Raw genomic sequence first — 18,057 nt, forward strand, 5'->3', positions numbered from 1 at the left:
AGTGTTCTGTTTTCCCCAAACATGGATATACATGTATTTATTCCTGACAACGTTTTTTTATTTATTTATCTTTATTTCAAGGTATGTTGTGTTGACTGCTCACTCTATTATTATTATTATTATTTTGTCCAATCTGATTCTATTCTCGCGACAGTTATTTCTGTCCGCTGATTGGTTGATTAGCGCTAATTTGTAGTTTGATGTGTCAGCCAATCATGTTGCAGCGGGGGCGTGTTCGGACTCAGTAGGACTCACATTAGCTCGTGTACACGCAGGTGCGTGAAGAGCATTCATAGTGGACCTTTAGTTTAGTTTAGTTTAGTTTAATTTATTTACGCAATATCCAAGACATACATGATACAACAAACAGTAGAAATTCAAAGAAAATTTTAAATCTCGAGACTAGTTCGACCAGCACTCTTGTTGGCTGTCTTGTTTCAACCCGGAAAATGATTTTCAAAACTCGCTCAGAGCAGTAACAACTAGCTAGCTAGCTAGCTCTGTCGCGCCAAAACAACGAGTTAGCTATTTTTGAGGAGCAAAGGAGGATGGACTTAGCCAAAAGGTATTGGGCATTTCTGGTGAGTATATGATTTAAATGTCATTTTATTTATATATTATTTATATCATTTAAATGATAATTTATGAATATTAATTGTGAATTGCTCTATTTTAGGGCAGAGTTCTTTTGGAGTTGATGTAATGAAGGTAAAGGTTAAAAAGTGTTTCTTGGTTTGGTAATAATGGTATTCATTCTTCAATACAAAATGCCCCAGTTTCTGCAACGCTACAATGTATGATTGTGTTTTTGTTTATTGTCTTGTGATGTTATCGTGGTGCTCGTGTTCACAGAGGGGATTCAACCACTGGAAGCCCAGGTCCAAAATGCACCAACTGCTTCAGTGTCGTCCATTATGTATGTTTATGCATTCTTTGATTTTTTTTTTCTTGTTTTCTTGTGCTTATTGAAAATACATTGCACTCCAAGTGAGCTCTCTGATGCTTATTTTTCGTTGCTTCAAAGATATGACAAGAATCTTGCTTGAGGCTCTTAAGATGATTTCAATGCATTTATTGTTAATTCCAAATTCCTATGCTGTGTCTCATTTTTGAATTGCAAATCTTAATCATGGCTGTAGTCTCCTGGAATGTTAAGCAAATTGGTCCTGTGCTGGCTGGAAGGAGAATGAAAACTGAGAAATTGGCTTGGATTCCCATTGGTGTAAATTATGCCAAGCATCGTTTAGTCAAAATATATCCAGCAAGCTCCAGCGGATTTGCTGTTTGGCATGTGCGGATGTGTTTTTTGGAACCTATTTGTTATTAGCTGAAAAACTCACCTATTTGCGTTTTTAGTGCTGAAGTGAGTTGAGGAGCTTCATTTGAACAAAACTAGTGCTTTGCTGCCATATTATGTAATCCATAGGCAATTTACCGATTGCATAAACGATCAAATAATCATCTAGAATAGGATGAATGCCAGCTCTGTTGTTGCTTGACCTTAAATCACTTTATTTAAATGCAACCTGTATTGTTGCACACAATTACGTTCTGCTAGTATTGGCTGGCTAAGTTAGTATGAACTGCTGGGTGAACTTGAGGGGAAAAAAAAAACAAGTGCTTCTTTAAAGAGGAAATGAATGATGTAAAGAGAGATCTGGATTGAGTAGATCTGCCAACAGCGATATCTGGATGAGATTGTTGTCTGTTCTCACCATTTCATCAACCTCTCAACGCCAACTGACCCACTTTTGTAGTCTAACCGCCGTCGCTTTGTGTCTCTTTTGTCACGGTTTTGATAGTCAGATGCGCAGGGGAATGTGTCAGATGAGATGTGAAGCAAGCGTGCAAAGCGAGACTGGGGGGAAAAAAAAAGTTTCTAGCCATTAAACAAGCCCCCGGGGGTTATTGTTGCATCAGAGGACGACAGACGGACAAACGCTATCGTCAGATCGCCGGGCAAAAAGGCCAAATTGTGACATGAACGGAACACCAGTTCTCGATTTTGTCAGATCTGACGATACGTTTGACGCCCGACTTAATGGCCCGATCAGGCGCGAAAGATCGAGATCAATAACAGTCATGTTTAAGCCGCCTTACCGGTCGACATCATTAGACGGGCCAAAGCTGACTGGCTTTTGCTTTGTTTTATATACAAATCAGAGATTTGGAAGAAACACGCCATCTACTCGAGCTGCATTATGGAAATTGCCGGATCAGCCTGTCAGGCGCTATGCGTTCCCCTCGCTGCGACCTTATTACCCGTGTTTGTTCAACTGCAGCCTCAATCAGGGAAATAGAATGCAAATGGCAAAATAGATTTTGGAAGTCAAGCATCTTTTACTCTTGGAAGATTCGAGGCTAAACAATTTGACTTTGGATCAGCACTAATGTTTTCATATCTCGAAATATTTGACGCTCAGGTGATGCGTTGGCACCAAGCAGCGTTCAATTGAATCAAATTTCCATCTTTGTTTAGGCTGTCCGTCTAGGGCGTTTGCAAAATCAGCCGTTGTTTGAAGTTTTATATTGATCAAAACATCTATGCTAATTTCCACCAGCCCGTATGGTGACTGTAAACCGAATGCTAGCTCTCAATTAGCAGCGTTAAAGCTAGCCAAAATTTTATAGCTTGCTTAAAAATGTTCAAATATAGCCGCGCAATGTAAAATTGTTTTGGATTCTGTCCGGTTTTTGGTGAACTTCATAACAGAGTATATAAATGAACAGCTTGAGGCCTTTTATTTGGAGAACTATTCAAGCAGGAGCGTTTAAGTCGATTAAAACGAATGAAAGCCGACGCGTGGAGTATATTTTGCGTACTGGTTATTAAGTTAAATCTGCCTGTGGGAGGTATAAAACTACAGAAAAGTGAAAGGTCTAGCTTACAGATTCGAGCCTTTCACAAGAATGTCTGGGAGGCACAGTAACTGGAGTTCACCGGCATTGATCAACATCGATACCAGGGGCTGGTATCGATATTTCAACCGACCCTTCCACCGCTAATACTAGACCGGAGGCGCCAGCTCCATCTTCCGGTCTCCGAGGGGATGCTTACTGATCCCACCCGGGTGTTGAGTTATCTTTGCATTAATCCCGCTAAGTAACTAACAGTCTCACGCAAATACTGAGTTACCGGCAATTTGCGTCACGGCTAATCGAACACTTTGTCTACATAAACCGTAACTGCTGACATTCCCACTTTTGCAACAAACGAGACTGGTCCCGCCTCCTTCCTTTGTTATAAAAGTAGTAAATATTGCCTACGCAGATATATTACAAGAGGAGGAGTAGCTCAATAACTCCGACCGAGGCCACGGGGGAGGAATCGTTCTCGGCCCGGTCCATGCTCCAGGCTTTACGTTGAAGTATCAGAGGAGGAAGAACGTATGCGTAGTCGGGCGGCAGTCATGGGACTGCGCCGCTTTGCCCGTGGCGGTGCGCAGCCGTCACGGATGGATGCCGGGCGGCCTCCGCCATGATAATTCCACTTGATTCCCCTCGCTTTGTTTTTTGCATGAGGTTTTGTATGCTTGAGCCTCGCAGGGTGCGAAGAATTGACTTTTTTATCATGTTTATTGTCTTACATACCCGAGAGTCTTAGGATGCTTCGTAATGGTCTCCTTATGGCAAGGAAGCGCATTTTGTAGCTGGCCGTGAAGTCTTGACTCGGTTGAATGATCCTCAGGATGTCAGGAGATCCAGGTCCAAATATCTTTTACTCCTTGATGACGGGTTTGTAAGTTGATTGAAAACTCTTGAGACGGTAGCAGAATATTTACGGGATTGTACTGTAACTCTTGTTTCCATACCTGGCCAAGAGTTGAAGCCACCAAGATGATTCTTATAGTTGAGTTCAAGTTCTTCTTCTTTCTTAACTCAACATATGTGATCCATTTCCTTCCCATCAGTATTGCCGGCGATGTAAACGCACTGCGGCTTCTGTACAACGCGACGGCTTACATCCTCAGCACATTGTGCGACGTGACGCCTGTTTGATGTAAAATCAATAGCCTCGATATTTAATGTACTCTGGTCGGCGAGCAGAACAAAGCAAGCGCTCTTGAGTTTGTTTGATATCTACGGGGGAAAAAAAAAAAAGCTCCGTCAATGACATAATGACCTTTTTGCCTTGCACCATGCATAAGAATATACGGTCTCGCTGTGGTGGGTTTCGCTGGAAGCCACACATCACGCCGGACATCAAATCAATAGGACATTAGTTTTTATTTTATCCAGCGGGCGTGCATCGGCGTAGTAATGTAAAAGTTTTAAAAGCTTTTTGAATTTGCAGCGCATCCGCAGTCGCTTAACGTAATTTTTACCCGACTTTAATGGTCACCTGCGACGCCGGCGCTTGGGTCCCAGACTTCTCATTTATGTCCCGACACATTACATATGAAGATATACACTGTGTGCATCCAGCCTGAATGGAAAATCGGGTCCAGTGAGTGTTTGTTGCCGGAATTAGCCCCGATGGTCATCCCGTCCGTCTCAGCCCATGCGGCGGTAATGCGCCCTATTCTGTGTTCCGACACTTTGCTGTGACGATTCAAGCATCCGATGGGCTTCCTTTTAGCTCCAAGATAATTTTGGACCCATCGGTCAATAAATACCACAGCCGTCTAGTAATGGATAAAGTTGCTTCGATGGAAATGGAGCAAATATTTGCTAGCATCATTAGGGGGGGTAAATATTTGCTGATGAATTTGCGAGCCTTCAGATTTATTGATTACGGTATCAGACAGAATGTCAATAAAGAGTAAAAGAAAAAAATATGACTGCATAAACTTCTGCGTTTGAATCTTGGCTGTGCAGACTTAGCATGTTCTCCTTGTGCATGTGTGGGTTTTCTTCAGGTTCCTTCACGGATTGGATGATGGAACACACAAAGAGTTCCTCAATTGCCCTCAATCATGGAAAAGCTAACGTCTTGGAAGTACACGGTAGGAACTTGTTTGTGATTTGAAGGCAATTCACCCAGAAAGCCATTTGTAACCCTTGAATGAAATCTTGCAGGTCCTTCTGCTCAAGGAAACACAACTCCTGGATCACATTGTGTTTGAAAGGCAAGTGGAACTTGTTTATGATCGTGTCTGCTATTCTTTTTGGAGCATTTCTATTTTTCTGAGAAACACTAACGACATCACTATCATTTTATCAGCAAACACATTTTGTTATATTTGTTATTGGTGAATAAATCCCGTCGTGACATTAAAAGCACTCGCGTGCTTCTTTTTCCCGGGCGGAAAGACGTACATCTTCAATAAGCAGTCGCTGATCTTTAATTTCATTTTCCCAGACAGACAAAATGGTTTCATAAAACAGTCACAGAGCCGCAACGCAACGTGTATCAATAATTCAGCACATAAGTGCTCATTAGTTTGGAGACAACGAAGGATCGCAGGAACATTGAGGGCTTAAAACAGCAACAAACAGCGTCCTCGTCATTATTTGACGCCATCTCCTTATGTGCTTGCCATTAAGCCTTCTTGCCCGCCGTTAGGTCGAGGCTTACGAAAAATACTTCATCATCATCAAGTTGCATCCCAAAGTGAGAGCAAAACAAGCTCTCCCTGGAGAGTCTTGACTGATGGCGCCCGCCTGTTCCTGCGACTTGCGGAGGGCGGGGGGAGTCATCATTTTGTGCCTGAACCAAAACACTTTTGAGTAGATTTGGAATGGAGAATGCCGTCCGTGTTGCTGAGAGACTCCTATCAAACGCCGTTTATCAGCGTATTTCAGAACCCTCAATTGCGATAATGACATCTGGTAATGGTTGTTGATTATATTGGTGAGGTACTGGCTTGTCCTTGAGACAATCGCATTGCTGTTGTTGCTATGACAATCACTGATTGCCTAATTTAAGTAGTTTGGAATGACGGCTAAAAAGAAGACCTTTTTTAGCTGGATTTTTGTCTTACGTGACCAATCAGTTTGATTCAATTCCATTGTGAACATTTATTTCAAATAAATAAAAAAAAATTCAATTTTATTCAAATTTGATTAAAAATTCAAAAAAATTTCAAATTGATTTGTGATTTTTTTGTCACAGAACAAATTAAACTCACTCAAGGTCTCACTGCTTTCCTTCTACAGTAAGAAACCCTTGTAGTTTTTGGCCATTTCCTGTTGCCACCAGGGGGCGCTGTGCCAAATTATGGAGGGGATTGACCTCACAACAGCAGCTTCTTCTTCAAACTTGGTAGTTTTGACCTGAAACGTGGAATCAATTTATTTAGTGCTTATCTGTTTTGGAACTTATCTATTATGAAGACTATTAAATCACTGTCTCATTTTGCTTCACCCGGCGAGTGAAATATGAGCGAACGTTCATGTCGACAGGTCGTTAGCACATACAAAAAGCAAGAAGCTGTCAAACGCTTTGATGGCTCCATTGCCAAATTACATGTTTCCAAACGTGAGCCATTAGCAATGCTCTTTAGCGAGCTCAAAGCCGAAGATTTCATTTCACCACCTGTGAGCTCCATTTAAAGAAAAAAAAAACACCTAAATGCATATTTTTAGTTTGATTGCACCTTAAATACCGTCTTTGCCTTCGAGATGGCTTCTTCATACAGGGCATAAATCGTTCCTTACACGCTTTTCATTGCCAGCAATAATGCACTTTACAACCCGATGAGTTAGTCGGACCAACGCCCCCGACCCCTTTTAAAAAAGTATTACCAGAAACTCATCGTAATTAAACTGAGTGGATACATTTTTTTTGGGGGTGGGGGGGGAATAAATGAGACGACATGAACATTTAGCTCAAATGGATTCTTTTTAATGGTGTGCTTCCAGTTCGCTTTAATAGCCAGCGTGACTTCAAACAAACAATAGTTTGAACTGAGCCGACCTTGCGGGTTTTATTTCTTCATGACAAAGCATAGACCAAATAAAATAAAATGTGCTCAAATTCTTTCCAAAGCTTTAGTTAATTAGCTCCCCAAAGAAGGAAAAAAAAATCATAAAAACACTCGACGATAATGAAAACTCATTCCGATTCGAGCCATTTCATCATGCCGCCGCCTTAATTTCGGATCGATTCCAAATCCTGGGATAATGCAGCCCACTAATGCGTGTTGTCAAACATATTAATTCAACAAGAGAATTATTTGCTGGGCTGCATCATAGTCGAAAAATACTGAGTTTTATTCCAAGTTAAGGAGAATATATTGCCACTCTCTGATTCCAAAACCAGAAAAGTTGCGTTCTCATCTTTCTCCCAACAAGATGATATTTTCTTCCACCATCTTGTTTTGTTGTCTAATCCTCGCCGGTCGCTAAATGATTTCAGTCCTGATCTCTTTTTTTGTTGGTAGCGGCGCAATGTTAGGTATTGCTACACAAATAGATTCGTCTCAAGTGGCTCAACAAGGTTTTATTTCTTCTTTTAATGGCAAAAATTGCTGGTGTGCCTCCAGATCAACACATTGAAGATAGAGAACTCACTCCATGGCTCTTTAACTAGTTGACACCTCGGAATAAATTGCTAGCTCGATGGCTGCTAGCCTGGTGACAGCGTAGATTGATCGCTTTTTTTCTCCCCAATATATCATTGGATAAATAAATTCCTCAATCCAACTAATCATCTAATCAGCAATCAGCATTATTGATCTCTGTATGGAAAAATGACTTTTAACTCGGTCTTCTCTGGCAGGTTGAAATAACTGCGATGGCAGCAGCTCCAAGCGATTCGGTGTGTCCGCCAAAGGCCACAGAGCTTTTCAACTTTCCCTTTGAAAAAGGAAGGGAAGAAAATCCCAAAGCAAAACACGGCATTGTAAGTACACTCTTTTACTGCCAGATATTTATAAGGTGCGTCAGAAAAGTCCCAGGACTGTTGTCGCCAAAGTTATTACAAATCCGTCGGCTATTATTTTTAATTATTTTAATTTTAGTACTTTATCCTAGCACCCCATGCCAATACGTTGGCCTCTCCTTTTTATATTTTTATAAATAAAATACATATAAATATATTAAATATTTCTATTATTTTTTTTTATACTTCTCTACGTGTATGGCCCAACGTCGGCAAAATAGCTGCAAAACTTTACCGACTGCCTCAAGTGTCATCTATTGTTAAAGCTGTCACTAAAAGAGTGGCTCACTGTTATCTCTTAAATTTTATGAAGTACAAAAGTGCCGGTGTGGTTATTTAACATATCTAAATAAATATGAGCGTCATATGTCTCAAACGTGGCGTGTACAAAGGATTGCCGGCCGACAATCACTCGGGCAGGACGTCGTAATAAAAAGAATAAAAAGAAGAGAATCCGTCACAGGCAATTAGCTGCGACTTGGCATCTTGGCGCTGTCACAAAGTCTTGAAATTAATGAGCTTGGCTGCAATGGTGCTTTAAAGATACGTATAGAAGGCTTTATGTTCCTACACACCGTTGGAATTATGAGCAACAAAATTGGACTTTTACTTTGCTCCATTGCGCTCCTGGCCCTGGGGTGGTCATCATCTTCCTCTTTATTCAGGGGCTCGATAGTCCAACACGACAACCTGCTTTGAATGATCACTTCTTAACCGTAATCAACAAGCCCCAGTCATTGTTTTAGATCAAATCCAAATTTTCTGACACGTGGAAATCACATTTGGATCCAGAGCGATATGATAGGTTTGAGGACTTTATCGTTTGATGCACAGATTGAAAATATCTCGTCCAGACATGTCAGCGTCTTGGAAAATATGAAAAAAAAAAAATCGCGCGGTAGGTTCCAGCCCCTCAGGGGTGGTCTTTGTATTATAAGGTGTCTTTATTCTGGAGCTGTAAAAACAGCCGTCACACTCGGCTGCACTAAATGAGCCTTTTTTTAAAGCTAAAGCAAACAAAATCAATGAGCCTTATTTCAGTTTGTCACTTTTCTTGATGCACCTCAGCGTCCTAGCCTCATGCGCGCTTTGGCGGCTACTTTTATCTTCTCCGCGCTCTGATGGACTGATTTGGGAAGCATTATGGGGCTCCAAACCCAGCGCACACGTGCTCCCTTTGATGGATCTCCCGTTTCTGATTGCCTGAGCCTGGAGGCCATGAGGAATGTCTCCGCCGTGCCCCTGAAGAGCGTGTGACTGATGCTGAGATGTGGCTATCTGCTCGCGCTCGGCAGGAGGCGGAGGGGGGGGGGCGTCTGCGAGAGGATAATGAAAGTCGGCTGCAGCACAAGCACACGCGCCCGTGAGGAAGGCGAGACTCACCTAGTCCAAATGTTTCTTGACTGACTCGAGAGTGCCACAAACAATAACATCCTCTTTGATACTGATTCATCTTGGTTTTTTTATTTTTTTTTATTTTTTGTCCCAAACTTGAGCGCTCTTCCACAATTTGCCTTTAACGCCAATTTTATTCCTTATAGCAGAACGGTACAAAGCACACGTGGGAACTTTAAATATAAAAAGTATCGTTTAACTTTTAACTGCATGCTGGGAAGGCTTCAACCAAGCAATAATAATAATAAATAATAATAGGAACGATAATGACAATAGCAATAATAATAATAATAATAATAATAATAATAATTAAAAAAAAAAAGCTCTGACATTTGAGTTGTGCCTTCTCCTGTGTGCAGTCTGGGTGAAATGTAAGTGGTGGACCATGAAACCGAAAGCCTTTCACACCGTCGGAAAGGTGCGGTCGAAATGAATCTTTTCCCCTCGGCTGTGTTCTCATCACTCGGCGGCCTGCAGATCCTAAGTCAGTCAGGCGGGGCAGCTCGTGAAGGTTGCGGGCTTTGACTCGATTTAACAGTTTGGATTAAAGGAGTTCCTTTTGCCGCACTGAGGGACTCTTCAAGAGTTCACTGCGGGGAGTCGCTTCTGGAGATGACCCCCGGAATATAACTCACCAAAAGGGTCACAGGAAATACTTCGTTCTAAAATGGAGGCTTATTTTTCTCCTCGGAAATATTGTAAATTGAAGTATTGTCTTGTAGGGTCACACTTTGCCCACAAGCCATATTTTAAATTACAGTTCAGGGTAACTGCGATCGAAGCTTAGTGTATGGCAATGATCGGCGGCCGTTCGTAATCTTTTTTACATGGCAGAATAAAAGCTCTGCTCGGCACCTCGTTTTGGTGTAATGGGCTGCCGTCGCTTGACTCCATCATCCGCCAATTAATTAATCGGTCGGCACTTATTAAATGAGGCTGTGTAATAAATCAGCTGGAAACGGTTATTACCCAAATCTGCGAAAAGCCTTGTGAGCATTTATTCTACAGCTTGGATCCAGTTTAGGATACTAGCAAGACAAGGAAAAGTACCAAGGGGGAATTTGGAGTCCTGTTGACATACTCGTATGTTTCTTTTGTAAGTTTTTTTTTCTTTTTTCCACACTTTGTTAATAACCACCAGCTCCACGAGGTCCGCTTTAACTCTATCAGTGCCAGCCAGCGTTTTCTATTGTACCAAACTGTGATGCTTTGAAAAGGATTTGTGCCGTGACGGTGGTTTTTCTCCAAACCCCCCCCACCCCACAATAGCCATTGAACAAAAAAGCCTGCGCACATGTTTGTTTTTTTTGTTTCTGTCTCCTTGAAAATGTAGATATTCTTAGAATGGCTTTTCTTTCACCGCCGTCTTCCTGTTTGTGTCGTATCTCTGCACTCTCTCAAAGCAACGCTGCCTTTCAGGTGGATTCCTGTTAATTGGCCCTTTTCTGGGTTTTTTTTTTTCTTGAAACAACCTCACCTCTTAATGACCATTTCGCAGGCACAGTCTGAATGAAATGCGGCACACATGTCTACGGGTTCAATAGCACCGCCCGGGGCGAGCACAACAAATGACCCAATGGTCGCTATTAGGCGCATAAATTGTAAACTTCTCTACAGGCGTGCTCGTGCAGGGGATGACAGGACGTCTCCGACAGATCCGTTCTACCCCATTATGTATTCCTTCCCGGAAGGTTTCCATCGATATGGTTGAGAACGAAGAACTTTTGAGTAATTAGCTCTTTGACAAATTGGTGGAAAGGCAGACACTATTTAGTGGGAACACCTTGACACCTTGTTTAATAAACGATCATGACCAAGCACACACGGGAAAGAATCGGAGGTTCCTCTTAATAATTAACAGGAACGGAGTACTTGCCAATATTTTTATTATGCCATTGTGGTTAAGAAGGTATATATCGCAGGGTGTGGACATTAATGCATCTTCACTTCATGTTTAGTTTAACTTCCCATCTCAAATGCTCATTTAAATTGTCTTGTGTTGTTTAGAGTCATAATAATGGAAATATTTTGTAATGATTTGATTGTAATGATGAGTCATTTATTTAATATCGCAAAAACCTGGTATTTGAACAGGGGTGTGTAGACTTTTAATATCCACTGAATATCCACATATGTGCATTTAAAAAAGGTGCTCAAACAGCAGGTGGCACTGTAACCATTAACTGGAATAATTGTTGACAAACGCAAACCCAGAAATGATTAAATGACACAAAGCGGAAATGATTGAAATCCACATTTAATGACAGATAATCGTTAATTAAAAATGTCATTTTTAAAGCAGCCTGATGGCCAAGATAGCGGTCGCAAATTCCACACGGGATTCGAACGTCCCTTGTGCCGGCAGTTCTAACCACTCGTCCACTCTGCTCCCCACGGGATCCATAAACTGTTAATTAAAGGTTGGCAGTTTGTGTAAATCCGCTTAATTAGTGAAGCAGAAGTCTCCACACGGCGAGTTTTTAAAGGTTCAATACGTGACGTTATTATTATTTCATTTTTTGTGGAGACTTGACACCTGTCAACCGTTCGTGTTCTTCCTCCAGGCTGACAGATACATCCAACTCCCACTCCGTGCTTCACTGGCGTAGTTCACCACAAGGCTCCGATATTAATCACCTGTTGCATATTTCACCAATTTTTTTTCTTTTTATGGGGGGGCAGCGGTCTGCCATGCAGTCAACAGTTGGCTCATTGAAATTCAGCCTCGGTGATGGAGCTCGTGCTTGTTCCCCCATAACATGATTAATCGTTAATGTTACCTCGGGCTGTGTGTTTGGAAGCGAGCTCTCTACTTTTTTCACCTCTGGCTCTGCGCGCACACCTCTTGCTATTCCCCGCACATTTCTGCCTGACGTGAATGGATTTTTTTTTTTCTCTTCTCGGCACACAGAAAAATAAATGTAACCCCTCTCTCCAAATTGGCAGCGGGGCTTTTCGTCTAAGTAATCCCAGAGCATGTTGAAGACTGACAAAGCAGACTGACTGCTAGATAGACACCTCTGTGTCCACGTCTGAGCTGATACGCTATTAATTCGGAAAAGCTCAATTATGGAACCAGGAAGGTCGGGAAATTCAAAAATTGGAGAGCAGGGAGTAGAACTCACATTTGTTTCTTTTAGCAAAATCTCCAACAGGCAAAAAAATGCAGCAAAGTAAAATAAATGTCTAACGAGCTGACAATCGGCGAGTCATCGACAAAGTTGGCATCGCAGATTGTGATTGGTTGTTCGATTTTGATTGAGCTATAAGACTACTTCTCCAATTTTAGCTAGCAATAGCCTAACCATTCTTTGCTCATTAAATCTATCAGCGGCGTGTAGATTCGAGCCCGTGGTCGTTTTCCGTCGGTGCGGGAAGAATTACGCTCGGTCACCGTTAAAAGATTCCGCCGAGCCGATTCCGTTCATCTTGTTTGCGTCGCGGCACTAAAATAGCGCCGCTAATCGATGAGGTCAGAGAGCAGCTACACTGGTGGCGAGACATGTATATTACCCCTGTAAACATTGCACATAGAGTGCCGGGCCTCCAGCTATATGTCAGGGGATAATTGAAAGCGGGAGACGGAACTTGCTTTAAATGAACAGCGCCGATAATAAAGCCAACGTCACGCGGTCGGAGTGAATCAGGGCGAGACGTTTGCAAGACGCTGCGGGAAATAAATAATAAAGGGGAAAAAGGGGGGCTTATCCGACAAGAATAGACTATTAATGAGTGGCTAATCCAATAGCGGTACTCATCCGTGACTAACAGCTTGGCTTTGATTCCTTATGGCATCCTCTCGTCATTTAAATCCACTTTTTGGGCTCTATGCACCAGAGCAGGGGTATCGTCAAGTGTCTAATCAGCCATTACTGCCTTAAAACCAGTGTTGGCAGCAACACCTACCAAAAAAAAAAAAAAAAAAAAGTAAGCACAAAGATAAAGTAGTGCCATGAGAGGCGAGTGCCATTTTTGCTTTGACTCATCTGTCATTTAACACATTTAGTCCTGACTCAATAGGCTAGCTAATTAATCGATCAGGCCCTGGTTTGGGTTTACCTGTGGCCCTCGAGTCATATGTTGAACACTTTTTCCAACTACATAACACACTAACGGTGTATTTCCATCACGTTCAATGTGCTTATTAATATACAGGAGCCCGGGTACGCGGCGCTCGCGCAGTTTCTCTCCTGCGTCTTCATAAATAATTTTTTAGGATTAATATTTGAACGGCGAATTTCTTTCTCCTCACATTGGTTCGATCAAATACATACATGCGGCAATAAAAAAGATAATATCGCCGAGCGCATTACGTCGCGTCTGACCTGCGCTCGCTCGCTGGACACATCATTAGGTACCGGCGGTGAGATTTATGAAAGCAATAAAGTTCACTTTGTAGCTATTAAGTGAACAATCGGTTTGTTTTGTTGCGCTTGTAGTATGCTGCATCACGTTGAGAGCTTTGTCTCACACACACATGGGAAAAGGCGGGGCCGCATTTGATTTTTTTTTACTAAGGCCAGATAAATTTATTCAACTTTCCAATCGTCCCATTACTTTGACACTAATGTTATGTTTGCAGTGTTTCCATCGGCAGATATTTTGGGAGCCCATCCCAGCTGAATTTGACTGGTCGCCAGTGAATGTCAGGGCCATGATTCTTAACGCCAACCTTTACACAAAAGGCCGCCTTCCTGCAGAGAATAGCGACATATTGCTTCATATATCAGTGCAACCAATATTACTGTATACCCCCCCCCCCCCACGCTGGTATATATAATCCATCTTGATCACACTGGATCAAAGCAACCCCCAAATGTCCAGGCACATCACTCAGCTTGGAATGGATCTGGATTGATCCACCACTGCCTGTGGAGCTGTCATTTACCGAATAGAGGGAAGGAAAAAAAAAAGAAAAGTCTAATCATTTATTCTTGCAGCCTCTCCTTCCCTGTCGGGAGCATCATCGCTCATAAAGCGAACACGAGGGAGGAGGAGGGAGAGGGGGACGCTTTTAGAATATTCACACTAAATCCAGCTCGTAGCAAGGGAATAAGTTTTTTTTTCGGCATCATTATTTTCAAAGGCGCCTTACTAAAATAGCTCCCCTTCCTCACCTTTTATAGTCTATTTTTGTGAGCACATAAGAAACACACCAAGCTGTTAAGTAGCCAGCTGTGGCCAGCGGGGGCAGTGTATGACTTTTTTTTTTTTTCTTTCTCATTACAACTTTGGGGGAAACAAACAGATGGTGTAAAAGGTGACGCATAATAGACGACGCCGCCGTGACATGAACATGAAATGAAGGCAACGATGCAGATGAGATGAGAGGTGCACTGGACAAGGGAGGGTTGCCTCCACAGGTGCTTTTTTTTTTTTTTCTGTCTGGAGCGGCTTCTCCGTCATCCCGTATCGGCGGCGTCGCTGCAACTTTCACCCACTTAACCCAACAATTAAGAGATATTTCCGTTCTCGTCACAAACACGAGAAATATCCTTTAATTGTAAGGCTACGGGGGGGTCCGCCACTCCGCGCTCTCTTCTTTCCGCGCGTCTTCCTCCTGAGTGCGCGTCGTGCGCTGAAATATTCATGACACAGACACACACAGAAAAAAAATAATAAAAAATCCAGTTCAGGTCAATAAATTGATAGCTGGCATTGATGTTTGATGTGACGAGGCTCCTCTTTACGTGGATGAGTCTGGTCCACTCGTGATGCATCCGTGCTCCGGAACCGCCGCGTCCTCCTCTTCTTTTTCTGTTGCAACTTCTCCAGAAGTGAACTGTCCTCGCCGTGTCCGTGGGCATCCGTCACGCCACGCACGTCTGGTCACAGTGCAGCAGGAGCGGCGGCGGTGCGGACGTGTGTATCCCCCCCACCCCTCCACAACACCCCCCTCAACGCCCCTTTTTCCCTCTCGTGTCATCATGTTGTGCGTCTTTCTCCATCTCCTTCCAGTCTTTTTCTAGTCGGCTCGTCGGGAGAAGCAAGCTGCACTCGCTGCAGTCACGTGATCAGCACGGGATCGTGGCGTGGACTTTCTCCCCCCCCCCCCCCCTCCACCCCTCCCCAGTTTGCCTCAGTAATAATTTGAAAGCGTGTGTGCACGCTCCCCCTCCTCTCCCTCTTCATCCTCCTCCTCCTCATCCTCCCGCATCTTCCTCTCCTCCTTCTCCTCACCGGCTGCTGGAGGAGGGCGGGAGCGGCAAGTCTCTCTCACCCGGGCTCGTATGCATGTCCAATCCGTCCCCCTCCCCTCCTTCTCCGGAGCAGCTTTCCCGCGGAACTCATCATTTGACTGGCTGCTTCTAGCGGCTCTGGACGTCTCGCTGTGGTTTTTTTCTTTTTAATTTCAATTTTTTTTAATTTTGTGCTTGAGCGGAGCCCGGGGGGCGGGAGTGTGGTGGTGGTGGTGGTGGGTCGCTCCATCCGTTTGGACCAGTTGGACTATACAGGACAGCCAAGCAGTAGCGCTTCTTCCTGTTTTTTTTTTTTTTTTTCCCCCCGGTTGGTTTTTGCGTTCCTTTTTGGATGAGCTGCTTGCGCTGCTGCATGCTGCCATGGAGCTGCTGCTGGTCTGCCTCTCCTTGTGGATATTGCAATGCAACTCGGCCAAAGGGGACTCCATCATACACATCGGTAAGCCAAGCCTTACGCGCAGGTGAAATGAGAAGCATCAGGCGGAAACGGTTGCGGCGCTCTGCGCATTTCTCGGTCTACGCTTTTGGGGTTCACTTCATCTCTCCGGGGCTGAAAAGTTCTTTGGTGCATGCCAGCTCCTTGAATGGTCACAGGCGTCCAGCGGTTTTTGCTGCGTGTTTGTGTCACACGTGCTGCTCAAATGCGCATTTGGAACAAGAAGCAACTGTTTTCTGTTGGTGGTGGGAAGGGAGGGGTGGGGGGAGTGCGTGTGTGGGGGGGGGGCTGTGGCTCGGGCTTGCGATAACCCCGAATGGATGAGGCGTAGCGCCCGTCTTTATGTCGCCAAGGCTCAACTTCTACCGGGACGTGACTGTCATGTCAATAAAGAGCAGCGAGGAAGGACGTCAGTGGACTTTTTAGCCATGCTAAACGCATAGAGAGCCTCTTTGTGCGCCGCGCACCGGTTCTGCCTCCGACCCCCTCCCATCCCCACGAGAACGAGTAGGCTCCCCTCTAAAGTTCCCCTCCTCACCCCCCCCCCCCCCCCTTCCTGAAAAAATTAATATTGAGCTGCAGTGTTAAAACACCAAACATGTTAGCTGCGCAGTGAGCATGCAGCAGTGCTTCTCACTTTTTTTTTTTTTTTTTGCTGCAACAGTCTGGGCCAGCAGCAGGTGCTCTGTCATCAGCTTTAGTGCAGCACTGGGACTTCATCCAAGTCGTATTGGCTGAAGCACGTCAGCGGGCACCAAATATACTTCTACTTTCCGGAAAAGCCACCCACCCTCCCCCCTACTGATATACACCCCGTCTGACAGTGATGCCATAAACAGACAAGCAAAAGGATGGAGAGTGGAGTGGACTGTTAGTTCTTCGCTTTGCCCCACAAACACGTTCACACGCACACATGCATCGAGGGTTGGACCGCCTGTGTCGCTGTCCGTGGTCCTGTCACAACAGGCCAGTTCTAACAATTGTCAAAGGCTCCTACAAAGTAAAATGGTGGCTGCACATATCTTCTAGAATTCTTCCGGAAAACCACAATTTTTTTTTGTTATTCCACAGGTGCCATCTTTGAGGAGAACGCCGTCAAGGATGACGAGATTTTCCAGCTGGCCATCTCGGACCTGAGTCTGAATGATGACATCTTACAAAGCGAGAAGATCACCCACTCTGTCAAGCTCATTGAGCCCAACAACCCTTTCCAGGCTGTGCAGGAAGGTAGGCACATGAACTTTTTCTTTGGAATGTCGCCCTTTAGAAAAATGACATTGGAGAAAGAGAGGGAGGGCAGCAGGGTTAGGAGGAGGGGCAGAATGGGTTGATGGCTTCAAAATTGGGGCCAGGAGAAGGCAGAACATTTGGAAGGTAAGTTTGCTGAAAGAAAGAAAATAAAAGGTACTGGAAGCTGGGAAAGAAAGATGGACATGTGCAAGGAAGGGATGGGGAGAGGAAAAACACAGAAATAAAGAATGGCGGGAAGGCAGAAAAGAAGAATGAGCGTGGAAGAACCTAGACAGGGGACGTGGGAAGTATTTGATGAAAGAAAGAAAGAAGGAAGCAGCAAGTGGGTGGGTGAAGGATGGGTCGGGTGACAGAAAGAAGGGAATAAGGCGTGAGTGAGAGGTGGACAAAGAAATGAAGGGAGGAGGGAGGGCAGGCAGGAAGGAATGAAAAGAAAGGGGAGAAGGTCTACTTCCTGTTGCTACTGTCTGCATCTCAGCGTGTCAAAAGAAACACGCGTGTGCGTTTGCACGCCAAGGTGGCAGTGGTGAGTCGCACTCCACATAACACAAATTCCAAACTTTCGAATCAAAGGTATGGAAAAAATGCCGTTTTCAATATGTCTTTCATACATCATTCAATGCACGTATAAAAGCTCAACGACTCGCAGAACGAATGTTGGACGTAAACAACAAAATAAGCAGATACGTCATTTTTTTTCAGTGCACAGAAATCGCCAGCCAAAGGCGGCAATAAACAAAAAAAAATCGAATTTCTTGACTTTTGGGGTAGCTGGCGAGTCTTAATGCAACTCTGTGGGCGCTGCAAAGATAATTTGTCACCGATATTGTTTCATGGCCTATTTCCTGTGGTGGCGCTTCCCCGTCGCTAGCGTTGATTGACCATCCGTCTTAATTACACTTCCCACTGTTTTGGAGGTGTTCTAGAAACGGCGGAACGTTGAAGGGTGG

At 43.9% G+C, this 18,057-nt stretch overlaps 1 protein-coding gene across 4 annotated transcripts in view; it reads left to right on the plus strand.

Moving 5' to 3' along the window:
• The window catches only part of LOC148393061 (glutamate receptor ionotropic, delta-1-like), a 145,113-nt gene continuing 127,056 nt past the window's right edge, over positions 1-18,057 (plus strand). Inside the window, exons 1-7 of one of the 4 annotated variants that reach the window (XM_088384541.1) lie at positions 1-581; positions 677-708; positions 853-916; positions 4,860-4,946; positions 5,020-5,069; positions 7,664-7,786; positions 16,928-17,083. Coding sequence is in view for 2 of the 4 variants with exons in the window: in XM_088384540.1 (XP_088240666.1) it covers positions 15,781-15,859; positions 16,928-17,083 (235 nt within the window). In the remaining 2 variants the exon portion in view is untranslated. Of the gene's footprint in view, positions 582-676; positions 709-833; positions 917-4,859; positions 4,947-5,019; positions 5,070-7,663; positions 7,787-15,337; positions 15,860-16,927; positions 17,084-18,057 lie in introns of those variants that run through there. The other 3 variants (XM_088384542.1, XM_088384540.1, XM_088384539.1) reach the window with 3 other exon arrangements.

This window comes from Syngnathus floridae, chromosome 9 (genome assembly GCF_059516105.1).
Source record: "Syngnathus floridae isolate MCC-2025c chromosome 9, RoL_Sflo_1.0, whole genome shotgun sequence".
Classification (NCBI taxonomy): Eukaryota; Metazoa; Chordata; class Actinopteri; order Syngnathiformes; family Syngnathidae; genus Syngnathus; species Syngnathus floridae.